Source organism: Penicillium alfredii, assembly GCF_028826965.1.
Source record: "Penicillium alfredii strain IBT 34128 chromosome Unknown utg000012l_segment0_segment0, whole genome shotgun sequence".
NCBI classification, from domain to species: domain Eukaryota; kingdom Fungi; phylum Ascomycota; class Eurotiomycetes; order Eurotiales; family Aspergillaceae; genus Penicillium; species Penicillium alfredii.
Window position 1 is genome coordinate 312,315 of NW_026622709.1, and position 13,247 is coordinate 325,561.

Genomic DNA, 13,247 nt, shown 5'->3' on the forward strand with positions numbered 1-13,247 from the left:
TAATTTAAGAATGAGCAGTCCAAGGACGAGGACGAGGGGACTCTCTGTAACCCCTCATCGGCTCATGATCCAGAAAGGAAATAAAAAGAAAAGAAAAGAATAGAGGTAAAGAAGGGGAGATCGTCGAGAAGAAAAGCGCCCTTGAAAGAGAGACTAACAGCTGGCCATTTAGCGAGAGCCCCTGAAGGAGCTTAGGCCTGGGGGGGTTTGCCGCGCCACACCCCCACAGGCTGTCACCGCCTCTGCAATGGAGAGAAATGACTCTAAGCCCATGCATGGATGCATGGATTATTTATTATTTATGATCTATAGTAATTAAGGACTTAGGTATGGTGGTCTCTAGTCTAGAGAAATTACAGAGAAACTACCCTTCGAATATTACACACCAATTATGTCAACTATGGATTGTGGCATATTAAGAAGGTTTCACGCACAAACAAAGGCATCAGAGAGTAAAGGACATAGAAAAGCATCAATCACGACTCATCCCGTTCGATCATTTCACCATGGAGCCGATTTTTCTTCTAGTGGGTTGGCTTTTTTCCTTCCCCCACCCCTCTAGTTTTGCTTGCACTCGGCCGCCTCCTTCTTGGGCTTGGAAGTGCCATCCTGGAGCAAGTTAGCAGTTCATTCGATGGAAATTCGGGATAAATCCACATACCTCTTCGTCTGACTCATCCTCCACATCACGGTCTGAGCCTCTCTCGTCGTCATCTTCATCCTCATCATCCTCGTCCTCCTCATCCTCGAACTCGTCCGGGTCCATGTCGTCACCCAATTCTTCGAATTGGAGAGCCTCCCCAGTGAACCAATCAATCGCGCGAGGAATGAGTTTCTCCTTGATGTCTTCACCAAGCTGGTAATCCAACTCGAGACGCTCCTCGATGTCGCTGGCAACCGACTCATCATCATCCACCGGCGGCTGCGGGGGAGCGAAGAAGTTGAAGAAGGACTCGGTAGGCACGCTGATCTTGACAACACGCGTCTGCTTGGTGTCTGAAAGGGAGTTGTTAGTGTCTGAAATGCTGGGTTTCGAGGGAGGAAACAGTGCACTTACTTTTGTTCCTCTGCTTCTTGCTCTCAAGGCGAAGCGTCAAGTCCTTGTCCGCCTTCCAGTCAATCTTGGAGCCCTCGGCATGGTCGTAGATGAAATCACCACCGTAGCCATTCTCGTCCTTGTAATAGTATGTCTTCGAGATGGTTTTGTTGGTGAAGAACTCGTTCTCGGCGAACTCGAAGATGAGGCGGAACCCGGGTCGGTCCAGGTACTCCATGCGAATGTCGGTAAGGTGCTTGAGAGCTTCCTCGTCGCGGTCGGTGATCATTTCGGCAAGGGAGATCTGGTTCTTCATGGCAGAGAGCCAGAACTCGGGGATACCGGTCATGGCCTCACCCTCCTCCTTCTTCGACTCTTCCTCGCCTTCCTTGTTCTCTTCCTCCTCTTCTTCCTCCTTACCGGCGTCAACTTCCCCATCAGTCGGTTCTGACCCTCCCTTGACTATCGTGGCACGGCGCTGGTACAGCGGGGTGAACTTGGCAAAGTACTTCTTTTCCAGTTCCAAAACCTCCTCCTGGAACTGAGCCTCCAGCTTAGCATGCTCCTTCTGGATACCCTTCAGGCCAGCAACACGGCGGCGGACGACCACGGGAAGGGATTCGATGTAGCCTGACGAGCGACCAACGAGTTGACCCAGCTTGCCTTGAATCATCGAGACCAGAGCAGGGTTTCGAGCAAACAGCGATGCGGCCGCGGCATTATCCAAGTTTTCTGGAGCGAGAAAACAAGTGTCAGAAACGATGCCGGGGGGCACCTCAGCAAAAAACGGTGGCTTACCTTCTTTAATGCTGGACACGCCAGGTTCCTGAGCGTGGGAAGAGATGGGGGCATTGTTGGCCGGCGTGTTTTGCGGGGTCCTAATGAGCCGGTCAGTCTTTTTCTTCTTTCTTTTTTTGACCTGTCTGTATGTGCATGTTCATTTTTCGCCATCGCTCTGCCTCTGCATTTTTTTTCGGGGGGGGGGGGGGCGATAAGCGGTCAAGAGAGAGAAAAAAAGCAAGAAAATACTTACGGGGCGACCGGGAAATCAGCCTTCTTATTCCTGATGGGCTCAGACATGATGAGAGATGAGAGAGGTTGTTGACAAGGGAGAAAAGGGAGGAAGAATTTGATACTCAGTTTTGGGGAAGTCTGGAAGATGGTGGGATCCTTAGGGTGGCCGAGGGGCTTGGCGGGACGGGGCTCTTAGACAACTCCCAACACTCTTCTCTCTACTGTTTTTCTTTCTACTTCCATCTCTACTATTATATTCTCTTTCTAATTTATATGTTTTAATATCGTTGGTATTGATATCCATTTATTGTTCTTTCATAATTCTATTCAACATTCTCTCTATTTGTAGGCTTTCTAGGCCAGCCTTGTGGCGCCTTTCGCAGTGTCCCATTTACCCCTCTCTGGGGCAAATAACGAAGTATACCTACCGGTCATCCCCCGTTTTCGATGTCTTTTTCTTTTCTTTTTCTCCCATAGATCACCCGATAAATTTAGAAACACCCCCGGCATATGGGTGTGATGTTCGACCTGGAGAGCTTGACTCCGTGCCTTAGAGAATAATAATATATTGCTGACTGATCCAACGCTGACTATTTCCTGTCATAGTGGAAGGTATACCTATGAATTGTTATTCTTGTAGAGACAGACTACTCCCATATCCCCCCTCTCAGGCATCCAGGCCAGAAGAGATGGGATAGAGTCACGTGTCGATAGGAGATTAGGTAGCTGTAACTCAGCTGATCCCTTTGGGGCAGATAAGCTGGTCACCCTACCTTGCTCGTTTTTCTTTTCCCTTTTCTTCTAGCTCTCTCCCCTGCTATTATCCCCCCCCCCAAACTGCAATGCATGTGTTGGAAGTTCCCCGCGAACTATAATAATAATTGATCCCGCATCAGTGAAATTGGACCAGGGCATCATAACCCAAACCACTGAAGGATCGCGAAGAGATCATTTCCATCACTATGGGAAGTCGTCCGCAGTCTCCGACAGACACAGGTCCTGCTGGCCTCTCAATGCCTCGTTCAGGACTGCGGCGCGATTCCTTGAGGAGCAGGTGGGTGTGCCTCTTCTCCCCAAATCTCACTTCCCTCGCCCGCTAATTTCTCTGTAGCTTGAGTGTCGTGTCGGATGTGGAGATGGCACGGGATGAGGTAATGTTAATCCAACTGTTTCAATGCAATAAACCCCCGTAGTTGACCCGAATTGCATCTGAAGGTCTTTGACGGCCCCATTTCCGAGAGCATTCCTTCGAGTGTTGTGTCATTTTCGCATCGCAACCGAGCCGGTTCGACCGTCAGTTTTACATACTTCCAGGATGAGGAAGACTTTGCAGACTGGTCCAATGAAGATGCAGTGGACGTGACTAGCGAGATCGGGGACCAATCTATAGATGGGCTAGGCGAGGCAGACCTCGAGTCTGCGAGAGGCTCGTTCGCGTCCAAGAGGCTCTCGCATTCCCAGGATTCTGTCGAGCATCCACTTCTCTCTCGCTATCTCTCTGCTAGCTCATATGGTCGAGATCGACGCCCCGGCAACAGACTCAACCAAAAGGTGTATATTGCGTCAGAAGATTTTACCGCAGTATTTGCCGGGTTTTCGACTAGTGTTGGCGGCTTCGCACTCTATGTTGCCCTTTGTATTATGACTTGCGGGCTCGCCTATCTTATTTTTCGATGGCTGCCACGATGGCGGATCAAATTGATTGGCAAGGCAACGCCCTTGGGGAAATGCCAATGGATTGCTATTGAGGTAAGGGGTCCCCGTTTCTGTGGATCCACGACTGTAACCTGACCAGTATTGCAGGACCAATGGAATCAGTTCACCATCCATGAAGTAGGCCACCAGGCGTACGGGTGTCCACTGTCGACGGTCTTTGTGGACTCCCTCAGTCACGCCTACGATGAGGACAGTGACCCAACTCTTGCAATTCTCCGCTTTCTCGATTTCCGGTATCTTCGGTTCTTCTACCACCCGATTGAGGATAAGTTCTCCTTAGTCAATGGCTGGAAAGACCCCTCGTGGAAAAATGCAAAGGTCATGCGAACAGGATTGGATGCCGACGAGCGTGACAGCAGAGGTCGGATTTTTGGACAGAACATCATCGATATCCAACAAAAGAATTTGTCCCAGCTTCTCGTTGACGAGGTCAGTGCCCTTGGTAGTATTTTTCATCTTGGCCTTTTCTGACCACGCCCAGGCCTTTCATCCTTTCTATATCTTCCAAGTCGCGAGCTTGATCCTCTGGTCCATGGATCAGTACTATTACTACGCAGTTTGCATCTTTCTCATTTCTGTATTCAGCATCGGAACGACGGTGCTGGAAACCAGATCGGTACGTCTTGAGAGCGTATTGACCAGAGATTTGAGAAGCTAAGATTGAAGCAGACAATGCGTCGGCTCCGAGAGATATCCCTCTTCGAATGTGATGTTCGCGTTCTCCGAAATGGATTTTGTGAGTCCATCCAGCGACATATTTGTCGTCTTTGCTCGGTAACCCCACGACTGACACTTGCTGCAACAGGGCGATCTGTTTCTTCCGAGGAGCTGGTACCGGGAGATGTTTTCGAGTTCTCCGATCCGTCCTTGAACTTGGTCCCGTGTGACTCTATACTTCTATCTGGGGACTGTATCGTCAATGAGAGCATGCTCACTGGTCTGTACCCAGCAAATACCTGCCCAGTATTACGGGGAATGCTAACAACGTAACCAGGTGAATCTGTTCCTGTCTCCAAGGCCCCGCTTACCGATGATGCTTTGAAGTATCTTGATCTCAGCGCCCCATCGGTGCATCCAAACGTTGCAAAGCATTTTCTGTTCAGTGGGACCAAGGTCATTCGGGCTAGACGCCCTCAACACGTCGATGACGACGAGGCTGTTGCGTTGGCAGTAGTCGTCCGAACAGGCTTTTTGACTACCAAGGGAGCCTTGGTCCGTTCGATGCTCTTTCCAAAGCCTTCTGGTTTCAAGTTTTATCGGGACTCTTTTCGCTACATAGCGGTCATGGCAGTGGTCGCCCTGCTTGGTTTCATTGCCTCATTCGTCAATTTTGTTCGGTTGGGAGTAAGTAAATCGCCATGAAAGCTATCTCCCTCCATTCGCTGATAAACAGAAAAGCTCGCTTGGCACCTGATCGTTGTACGAGCCCTCGATCTGATCACTATTGTTGTGCCGCCAGCCCTCCCGGCGACTCTCACAATCGGCACCAATTTTGCACTGTCACGTCTGAAGAAACAAGATATATTCTGTATTAGTCCCCAGAAGTAAGTGGACCCGGTTGGTTGGATTGGTGGTGAGCCCTTGCGCTGATGTATGAGATAGGGTCAACGTCGGCGGAAAGCTTGATGTCGTGTGTTTCGATAAGACCGGGACTCTCACCGAAGACGGGCTGGATGTGCTCGGCACCCGCACTGTTAACCATGAACAGAGGTTTGTTTTCAGTTCTTAAAGGTGATCAAGGGTGATTTGATGGACCATGACTGAGTGGCCTGCAGGTTCTCCGAGTTAGTATCTGAAACATCCGCCGGTTTTCTTCTCGCTCCTCCGACCGCGGGTCATGTATCTGAGCTTGAAAGACAGAGGAAAATCATCTACACCATGGCCACGTGTCACTCCCTCCGGGTCGTGGATGGGGAGTTGCTAGGGGATCCTCTTGATGTCAAGATGTTCCAATTCACAGGCTGGTCCTACGAGGAGGGAGGCAGCCATGTCTCGGAGCAGACGAGTCCCAGATACGATACCATCGCACCGTCCGTTGCAAAGCCCCCGGCTGCTGCACAGGCCAGTGACCGCCTACGGAATGACTCAGATGTATGTTGCTTCGTTGATTAGGTCTGAGATTTCACTAACCATAGCTATCTATTTCAGACTCCCCTCGAGCTTGGGGTTCTTCGAAACTTTGAGTTTGTCTCCCAGCTCCGCCGTGCAAGTGTGGTGGTCAGGCAGTTCGGGAACAACGGAGCAAGCTTCTATGTCAAGGGTGCTCCCGAGAGTGTCAGGGATATATGTGTTCCTGAAAGCCGTTCGTCATAACCCCTCACTCTACCGTTGGGTATGCTCGCTGATTTTCTCGTAGTCCCATTCGATTACGATGAACTTTTGAATCATTACACCCACAAGGGATACCGTGTGATTGCTTGTGCCGCCAAATACGAACGAAAGTTGAGCTGGATGAAAGTTCAGAAAATGACTCGGGCCGAAGCAGAATGCGACCTAGAATTTGTGGGCTTTATAATATTCGAGAACAAACTGAAGCCCAGTACCTCACAAGTGATTTCCGAGCTAAACCATGCGGGTATACGCAACATCATGTGCACGGGTGATAACATCTTGACCGCGATCAGCGTTGCTCGCGAGTGCCAGATGATTGGCCCCGATGAACAATGTTTTATCCCTCATTTTGCCGAAGGTCTGCCTTGCCTGTCACCTGTTAGGGGCCAACTTGACCTGTCGAGCTAACTAAGCAGTGCAGATCCTGGTCTTGTCTCGAAAACATCGCTTTACTGGGAGAGTGTGGACGATCCCGAACTCAGATTGGACCCAAGAACACTTTTGGTAAAGTCGTCTTGTTTCCACCTACAAACATCGGCTAACGGAGTGCAGCCCGTGGAAGCCACAGCCGGCGTCGATCTATCCATACCGGACTATGCTCTGAACGAGCGCAGGTACTCTGTAGCTGTTACGGGTGATGTGTTTAGGTGGATGGTTGATTTTGGGAACGAGGATGTCCTCAACAGGGTGAGTAGTCATTGCATCTGATTTAAAATGTCTTACCCGTGGGTGAAATTTTGCTCTAAGTCATTTGCATCTCAGATACTTGTGTGCGGTAAAGTCTTTGCCAGGATGTCGCCGGATGAAAAACACGAGCTGGTGGAAAAGCTCCAATCAATTGATTACTGCTGTGGCTTTTGCGGAGATGGTGCCAATGACTGCGGCGCATTAAAAGCCGCAGATGTGGGTATCTCCTTGTCCGATGCCGAGGCGTCTGTTGCCGCACCCTTTACCAGCCGTCTCTTCGAAATATCCTGCGTTCCAACCCTGATCAGGTAAGTTGCATACCATGACTGTTGATCGGATACATCGACTCATGTCGTCACAGAGAGGGCCGAGCTGCTTTGGTAACAAGCTTCTGCTGCTTTAAATTCATGAGCTTGTATTCGGCCATCCAGTTCTCCGCCGTCAGTTTTCTCTATACTTCCGGATCAAATCTGGGTAATTTCCAAGTAAGCAAGCAGGCAGCGCCGGGACACAGGTATTGATCGGGGGCTGACTGGGGCTCTTCAGTTTCTTTTCATCGATCTCACACTCATTATGCCAATTGCTGTCTTCAGTGAGTTTATTGACCGTTCGAGAAGCGCTCAAGGCTTGAACAAGCTGACGATGAACAATCAGTGGGCTGGTCCGGTCCCTATTCCACGCTCTCTCGCAAACGGCCGACGGCGGATCTTGTCTCGCGGAAAGTGTTGACACCGTTGCTTGGACAGATTACGATTCTTGTTCTGTCCCAGTTGGTGATCTTCAAAAATGTTCAATATCAGCCCTGGTCCGCCATCACCCTATATTGCCACACCCTTTGCAACCGCTGACAAGCTATGCAGGTTTCTGCCTCCCCAGCTCGACCGAGAGAAGAGCAATATAGTCAACTCGGAAAACACGGCTCTATTTCTGTTCTCTTGTTTCCAGTACATCCTGACCAGCGTCGTCCTTAGTGTTGGACCGCCCTTCCGAAAACCAATAACCAAGAATGGTAGGAAATGCACTCCATTTCTCTCCCGGGAACAGACACTAACTAGCGTCGTCCGGATAGTACCATTTTTGTGCACCATTCTTATCGACCTTTTGGTTGCGGGATATATGGTCTTTCGACCATCAGAGTGGGTCTTGGACGTGATGCAACTGACATGGATGTCAAGCGGCTTCAAAACTTGGTTGGTGGCACTTGCCTTTGGGACTTTCACCGTCTCCTGGATGGCCGAGCAAAAATTACTCCCTCATCTAGCACGGATCCTTGGTCATATTCGTGCGCGCGTGCAACCCAACTACCGCAAAAAACGGCGTCAGTACAAGGTTCTTCTGGACGGAATGCGCCGATAATTGGATATGCTTCTCAGGGAGCGCTTTTCCGGGTTGTTTCTATGCCATTCATGAATTCATACATAGAGATATAATGTAGAAATGTATTTCTTAACGCAGCTATACCTATGGTTTACTTATCGGCAGAGTGGGTAACTCAAATGAAGACATAGCGAGCAGAGGGAAAGGTATGATACAATTCGATTGCAGAACAAAAAGAAACAGGCTATCCAGTGGCGTTTTCAGGACTTGGAAGCTGAAATTGAAGACGACTCGGCGATTCTCTTCGACCTCGTTGCGCGGAATGGGGGGCGTCTCGAATTCGGAAGAGTTTAGGTAGGGTGAGGGATTCAGAGCCTGGCAATCAGGCGAGTTCAACATTTAATGGTCCCACGGGTGCTTCCAGCCCAGCAGAGCCGGTCCATCCTTCTTGGCCCGATACATGAGCTACATGGAAGATTTGCAAGTCAGCATCTGTCACTCAGAGAATCAGGTGGGAATCATACGAAGAACCACATGCTGGCACCCAACGCAGTGGCAGTGAAGCGGTACAGAGGTCGCACCGGGTGGACGTGGATTGGGTGAGAATTTCCCATGACTGAATAGACAATTAGTCTTCAACAATATGCGGTGGCTGGGGTTGACAATAGGTACGCACTGTCGGATGGTGGTGAATAGTGTCGCAGACTGTATTCGTCTCGGGCGGGAGAGGTTGAGTAGTGGTCATGTGACCCTTATTATCTTACTGTCGCAACTTTCTGATTCAAGGCTTCCGCGACTATGCGCATTCACTGCGCATTTCTTTCCCTTCCCTTCCTCACTCCCTAATATAAAATGGGTCCTACCCGATTTCTCAGCCCTGACATGGTCTGAGACCTTTCTTGCCCACAGTGACGTACCGACCTCTCGATAATTTGATTTGACAGCTCTGCCACCGAATCCCTTCCCTTCCACTCCATTCCAGGCCTTGTTGGCCTTGGCTGGGGACAGAATGGCCATCTCATCTCTTGAGAAGGATAGCAATGGCCACCCCCGGTTCTTTGGCTGCTCGAACATCCGTGACTTTGAATTCGTCGGGAAACTCGGAGAAGGAACTTTCGGGTAGGTCCCCGTTCCCTGTGGCCAATATATCCAGGTGACTGATTCCTATACAGCGAGGTTTACAAAGCAAGGTCTAAAAAGGACAATTCAGTGGTGGCACTGAAGAAGATCCTCATGCACCATGAGAAAGAGGGCGTGAGCACATGTGTACGGACTTCCATCGGCAATAGCTAAATTTCTCCAGTTTCCCATTACCGCCATCCGAGAAATCAAAATTTTGAAGGCGCTTTCCCATCCCAATATCCTGCAACTCAAAGAAATGGCGATGGAGCGGAGTAAGGGTATGGATTCAGAGACGCTCCATCTCTGTCCCCACTAGCCGGTCCATGGAAAATGTGGCTCTGACACCAAGCTCAGGTGAGGGGCGCAAAAAACCCAGCATGTACATGGTCACACCATACATGGAACATGACCTGTCAGGACTCCTGGAAAACCCAACAGTCCACTTCAGTGAGCCCCAGATCAAATGCTACCTGATGCAGCTCTTAGAAGGACTTCGGTATTTGCATGCGGTACGCATACTCCAACTACCAGAAGGAAATTTCTAACGGTATCACAGAATCGCATTCTGCATCGGGACATGAAAGGTAGGTGTAGAACCTAGTTTACCTGGGGCGTAAACTGACGGGTCTGGATAGCTGCCAACCTTCTGATCAGCAATGGAGGTATTCTTCAGATCGCTGATTTCGGACTCGCACGACCCTACGATGAGTCCCCGCCCCAGCCTGGAAAAGGCGGGGGAGAGGCCAAAAGAGAATATACCGCCCTCGTTGTCACGAGATGGTATCGTCCGCCGGAGCTGCTCCTTCAACTGAAGCGATATACGACGGCCATCGACATGTGGGGAGTAGGGTAAGTGGTGTTCAAACATTGTCTTTCTCGCTCGGATTCTTACCAACTCAGCTGTGTCTTTGGCGAGATGTTCAAAGGAAAACCCATTCTTGCCGGCAACAGCGACCTCAATCAAGCGCAATTGATCTTCAGCCTTGTGGGGTCTCCTAATGACGAGAATATGCCTGGATGGAATGCACTCCCAGGCTGCGAGAATGTGAGAGACTTTGGGTCCAACCCCGGAAACCTTGCGCATGTCTTCAAGGAGTACGTCCAATTCGATGTGTACCGGGCCGATCAAGTTGGTTCCAGCTTGTGGCCGGTTTGCGGAACCCACTAACGGTGAAATAGTCAAAGCCCAACAGCCATTTCACTGCTACGCGAGCTTCTCAGGCTTGACTGGCGGAAGCGGATCAATGCCATTGACGCATTGAAGCACCCTTATTTCTCCACGCCCCCACTCCCAGCACGCCCGGGCGAAATTCCCCACTTCCAGGATTCTCACGAGCTTGATCGGAAAAAGTTCCGCAGTCAGCGGCCCCCTGCCCCAGGCGGCGTGGATACTCACTCCAACGGAGGCTGGGTGAGCTCGGGATCCCGGGGAGACGCCCGAAGTAGTCGGGTTCCTGGTGCCGCCCGCGGGGGAAGACCAAGCGCACCAGGGGGGCATGTGAACCCTATGCGGCGCGGGCCCTTCCCACCTTCCCAGAGAGACAACGGTCTACCGCCGAGGCCACCGGTGTCTGCTCACCAGCCATGGGATGGAGCACCAGCCGGCAGGGCCGATGGAAGAGATGATCAGCGACGAGACCGGTTTGGTCAGGGCCGGTCCGGAGGTAGGCCCTCGGGGAACTTAGACTCATACGTTCCTAACTATGGCAATGCTCTTGATCGTGGGCGAGAGGCTACCGATTATCGACGTGATCATCGCCGAGAACCCGTGCCTCGGAGAAGGAGCCGGAGTCCTCGGTAACTTCACAGCAAGGCAGAGGCTTGGCTCAATCTCGCGCAGATGTTTCCATCCAAAAAAAAACAACTTCACCAACGCACACATGCACAAGAAGACGGGAGACCCGAATGATCTCAATGACGAAGATTACGGGGCCATGACTACGCATGTAATCTATCTTCAGGCGTCAAATTCTGTGGACAATTAAAAACTGCAAATCCATGTGGCTTTTCTCTATTTGCATATAGACATATGATGAGTACAATATACTACGTCACAAACCCTATTCAGTACAAAATCCGAGTCATAATTCGAGCTGAAGCAGAGAGGGTTAGAAGACAGAAAACAACGAGGGAAGAGAAGTCCTCTTACATGCAAGGCTTTCAAATCTCTCATACAAGTCCTTGATGGTAGAAGCATCGACATTGCTGATGTCAGCCATCAGATAGGCGATCTAGGCATCATTAGTTTCTTGTCTCGGGGATCCTAGGGGGGAATAAAGTGGACATACATCACCCCGGCTGTCGGTCATTTGCTTGTCCACATTGTGATCACCAATGATCTCGTTTACTACACATCAAAGTTAGTGTTTGCTTGGGTGTTGTCTGGTAACTTCAAGGCACTTTTACCTTTTCGCAGCACACCAGGAATGTTCTTATGGATGTAAATCACCCGGGCATGGTTTGGTTCATCCATGGTCAAGGAGCGGAGTGTGACTTCGGGCAGGTTGACGGCTCCCAAGGTCGTGCCCTCGTTCACATATCTGACCAATGCCTGGCCCACCTCGACGCCAATTGCCGTCTGCGCCTCCTCGGTGCTGCCACCAATGTGAGGGGTCAAAATCAGGTTCTTGAGGGAGCGCAGATCGGCACCCCATGTGTTCAAGTCATTGTTGAAGTAGTCGCCGTTGCCGGCAGGTTCGTTGGGGTACACATCCAGAGCGGCGCCAGCAACCTTGCCGCTTCGCATTGCGTGAATCAGTGCGGGGATATCCACGACGGTGCCCCGGCTGGCGTTGATCAAGTAGCTTCCCTGTTTCATCTGCTCAAATTGTCGTTGTCCGATCATGCCCTTCGTTTCGGGGAGCTCGGGCACATGGCAAGTGATAAAATCAGCCTCGGCCAGGAGAGCATCCAAGGTGTCCACCTGGCGTGCCGTTCCCAGCGCCATCAGATTGACCACATCGTAGAAAATGACCGACATTCCCATTGCCTCGGCCAATACCGACAGTTGAGCACCAATGTGCCCATAGCCAATGATGCCTGGGGTCATTTTGTGAGCCACGAAAGATCCCGTTGAGTAGCTCGAAACGAAAAAGCAGCTTACCTAGCGTTTTCCCCCGGATTTCCCAGCACTTGTTGCTTACTTTGTTCCACGTGCCATTGTGCATTTCGTTGGACCGATCACCCAGCTGTCGTGCCAGAGCGATGATCTCGCCAATGACCAGCTCTGCGACGCTGCGGGAGTTACTAAATGGGGAGTTGAAAACCGCGATACCATGGTCCGCGGCATATTGAAGGTCAACCTGGTTGGTGCCAATACAGAAGCAACCAATGACGATGAGGTTTCGGGCCTCTTTCAGGACCCGTGCGGTGAGCTTCGTCTTCGAGCGGATACCAATGACATGTACATCTCTGTCAAAGGCGGTTAGTGATTACCCCCCAAGAGAAAGAAGCCATTTCCCATCGGAGGCCTACCGAATCTTCTCAATCAGTTGGTCTTCTGGGAGGGAAGACTTGAGGAATTCAACCTGGTAACCCTGCTGGGACAGGATTTCGCGGCCGATCTGATTCACGTTCTCCAGCAAGAGAACCTTGATATCCTCGGTGGCGAATGGCTTCAAGTGCTTTGCATTGGCCAGAGGGATGGTACGTGTCAGGGCAGAGCCGTGGCTAGAGGGGGAGTGGAAGGAGGCAGAGGGGGAGGTCGAGAGATGCTGAGCCTGGAGGGACAATTCGTCCTGTCGGGGCCGAATATCTTTTGCAGTTGCCATGGCGGGGTGCTTGGGGAGAAAGAATGAGAAGATCGAAGAAAGAAAAGTTTACAAGATTGGCCCAATTGAGGGTGACTCGTTTATATAAGCCCGCCGGAATCGGACCGCAAGTGACTCATCGTGAGACTCATTCATCTTCACCGAGGGCTCTTTAGATCGATATGGATCTCGTGATCTCGATCTTGATCTCTCTACATATCGTGATCAAGATCGATTTATATGTTCAGTATTGCTAGATATGAATTGGATGCCTC

The 13,247-nt window shown here is 50.7% G+C and overlaps 5 protein-coding genes across 5 annotated transcripts; 2 read left to right on the plus strand and 3 right to left on the minus strand.

Moving 5' to 3' along the window:
• Positions 1–558: 558 nt before the first annotated feature.
• Positions 559–2,116, minus strand: nap1 (histone chaperone NAP1; the record flags this gene model as incomplete). The annotated part of the gene is made up of 5 exons (XM_056660190.1): positions 559–609; positions 662–996; positions 1,058–1,768; positions 1,835–1,914; positions 2,070–2,116. The coding sequence occupies 5 exons, from the start codon at positions 2,114–2,116 to the stop codon at positions 559–561; spliced, it is 1,224 nt and encodes a 407-aa protein (XP_056506688.1).
• Positions 2,117–3,012: 896 nt separating this feature from the next.
• On the plus strand, positions 3,013–8,140 carry NUU61_009666 (uncharacterized protein; the record flags this gene model as incomplete). Its single annotated transcript, XM_056660191.1, has 21 exons — positions 3,013–3,104; positions 3,162–3,201; positions 3,266–3,799; positions 3,854–4,195; positions 4,248–4,382; positions 4,436–4,502; positions 4,572–4,703; positions 4,761–5,110; positions 5,165–5,310; positions 5,369–5,476; positions 5,542–5,857; positions 5,915–6,068; positions 6,123–6,455; positions 6,519–6,601; positions 6,650–6,784; positions 6,860–7,092; positions 7,146–7,269; positions 7,331–7,376; positions 7,439–7,589; positions 7,645–7,793; positions 7,854–8,140. 21 exons carry the CDS (start codon positions 3,013–3,015, stop codon positions 8,138–8,140), a joined length of 3,957 nt encoding a protein of 1,318 aa, XP_056506689.1.
• Positions 8,141–8,500: 360 nt separating this feature from the next.
• On the minus strand, positions 8,501–8,715 carry NUU61_009667 (uncharacterized protein; the record flags this gene model as incomplete). Its single annotated transcript, XM_056660192.1, has 2 exons — positions 8,501–8,566; positions 8,626–8,715. The coding sequence occupies 2 exons, from the start codon at positions 8,713–8,715 to the stop codon at positions 8,501–8,503; spliced, it is 156 nt and encodes a 51-aa protein (XP_056506690.1).
• Positions 8,716–9,110: 395 nt separating this feature from the next.
• On the plus strand, positions 9,111–11,024 carry NUU61_009668 (CDC2/CDK family serine/threonine-protein kinase; the record flags this gene model as incomplete). The annotated part of the gene is made up of 8 exons (XM_056660193.1): positions 9,111–9,220; positions 9,274–9,355; positions 9,405–9,501; positions 9,578–9,732; positions 9,780–9,807; positions 9,859–10,072; positions 10,124–10,318; positions 10,403–11,024. 8 exons carry the CDS (start codon positions 9,111–9,113, stop codon positions 11,022–11,024), a joined length of 1,503 nt encoding a protein of 500 aa, XP_056506691.1.
• Positions 11,025–11,287: 263 nt separating this feature from the next.
• On the minus strand, positions 11,288–12,993 carry NUU61_009669 (D-3-phosphoglycerate dehydrogenase; the record flags this gene model as incomplete). The annotated part of the gene is made up of 6 exons (XM_056660194.1): positions 11,288–11,316; positions 11,373–11,454; positions 11,512–11,570; positions 11,630–12,262; positions 12,327–12,634; positions 12,698–12,993. The coding sequence occupies 6 exons, from the start codon at positions 12,991–12,993 to the stop codon at positions 11,288–11,290; spliced, it is 1,407 nt and encodes a 468-aa protein (XP_056506692.1).
• Between the last annotated feature and the right edge of the window lie 254 nt (positions 12,994–13,247).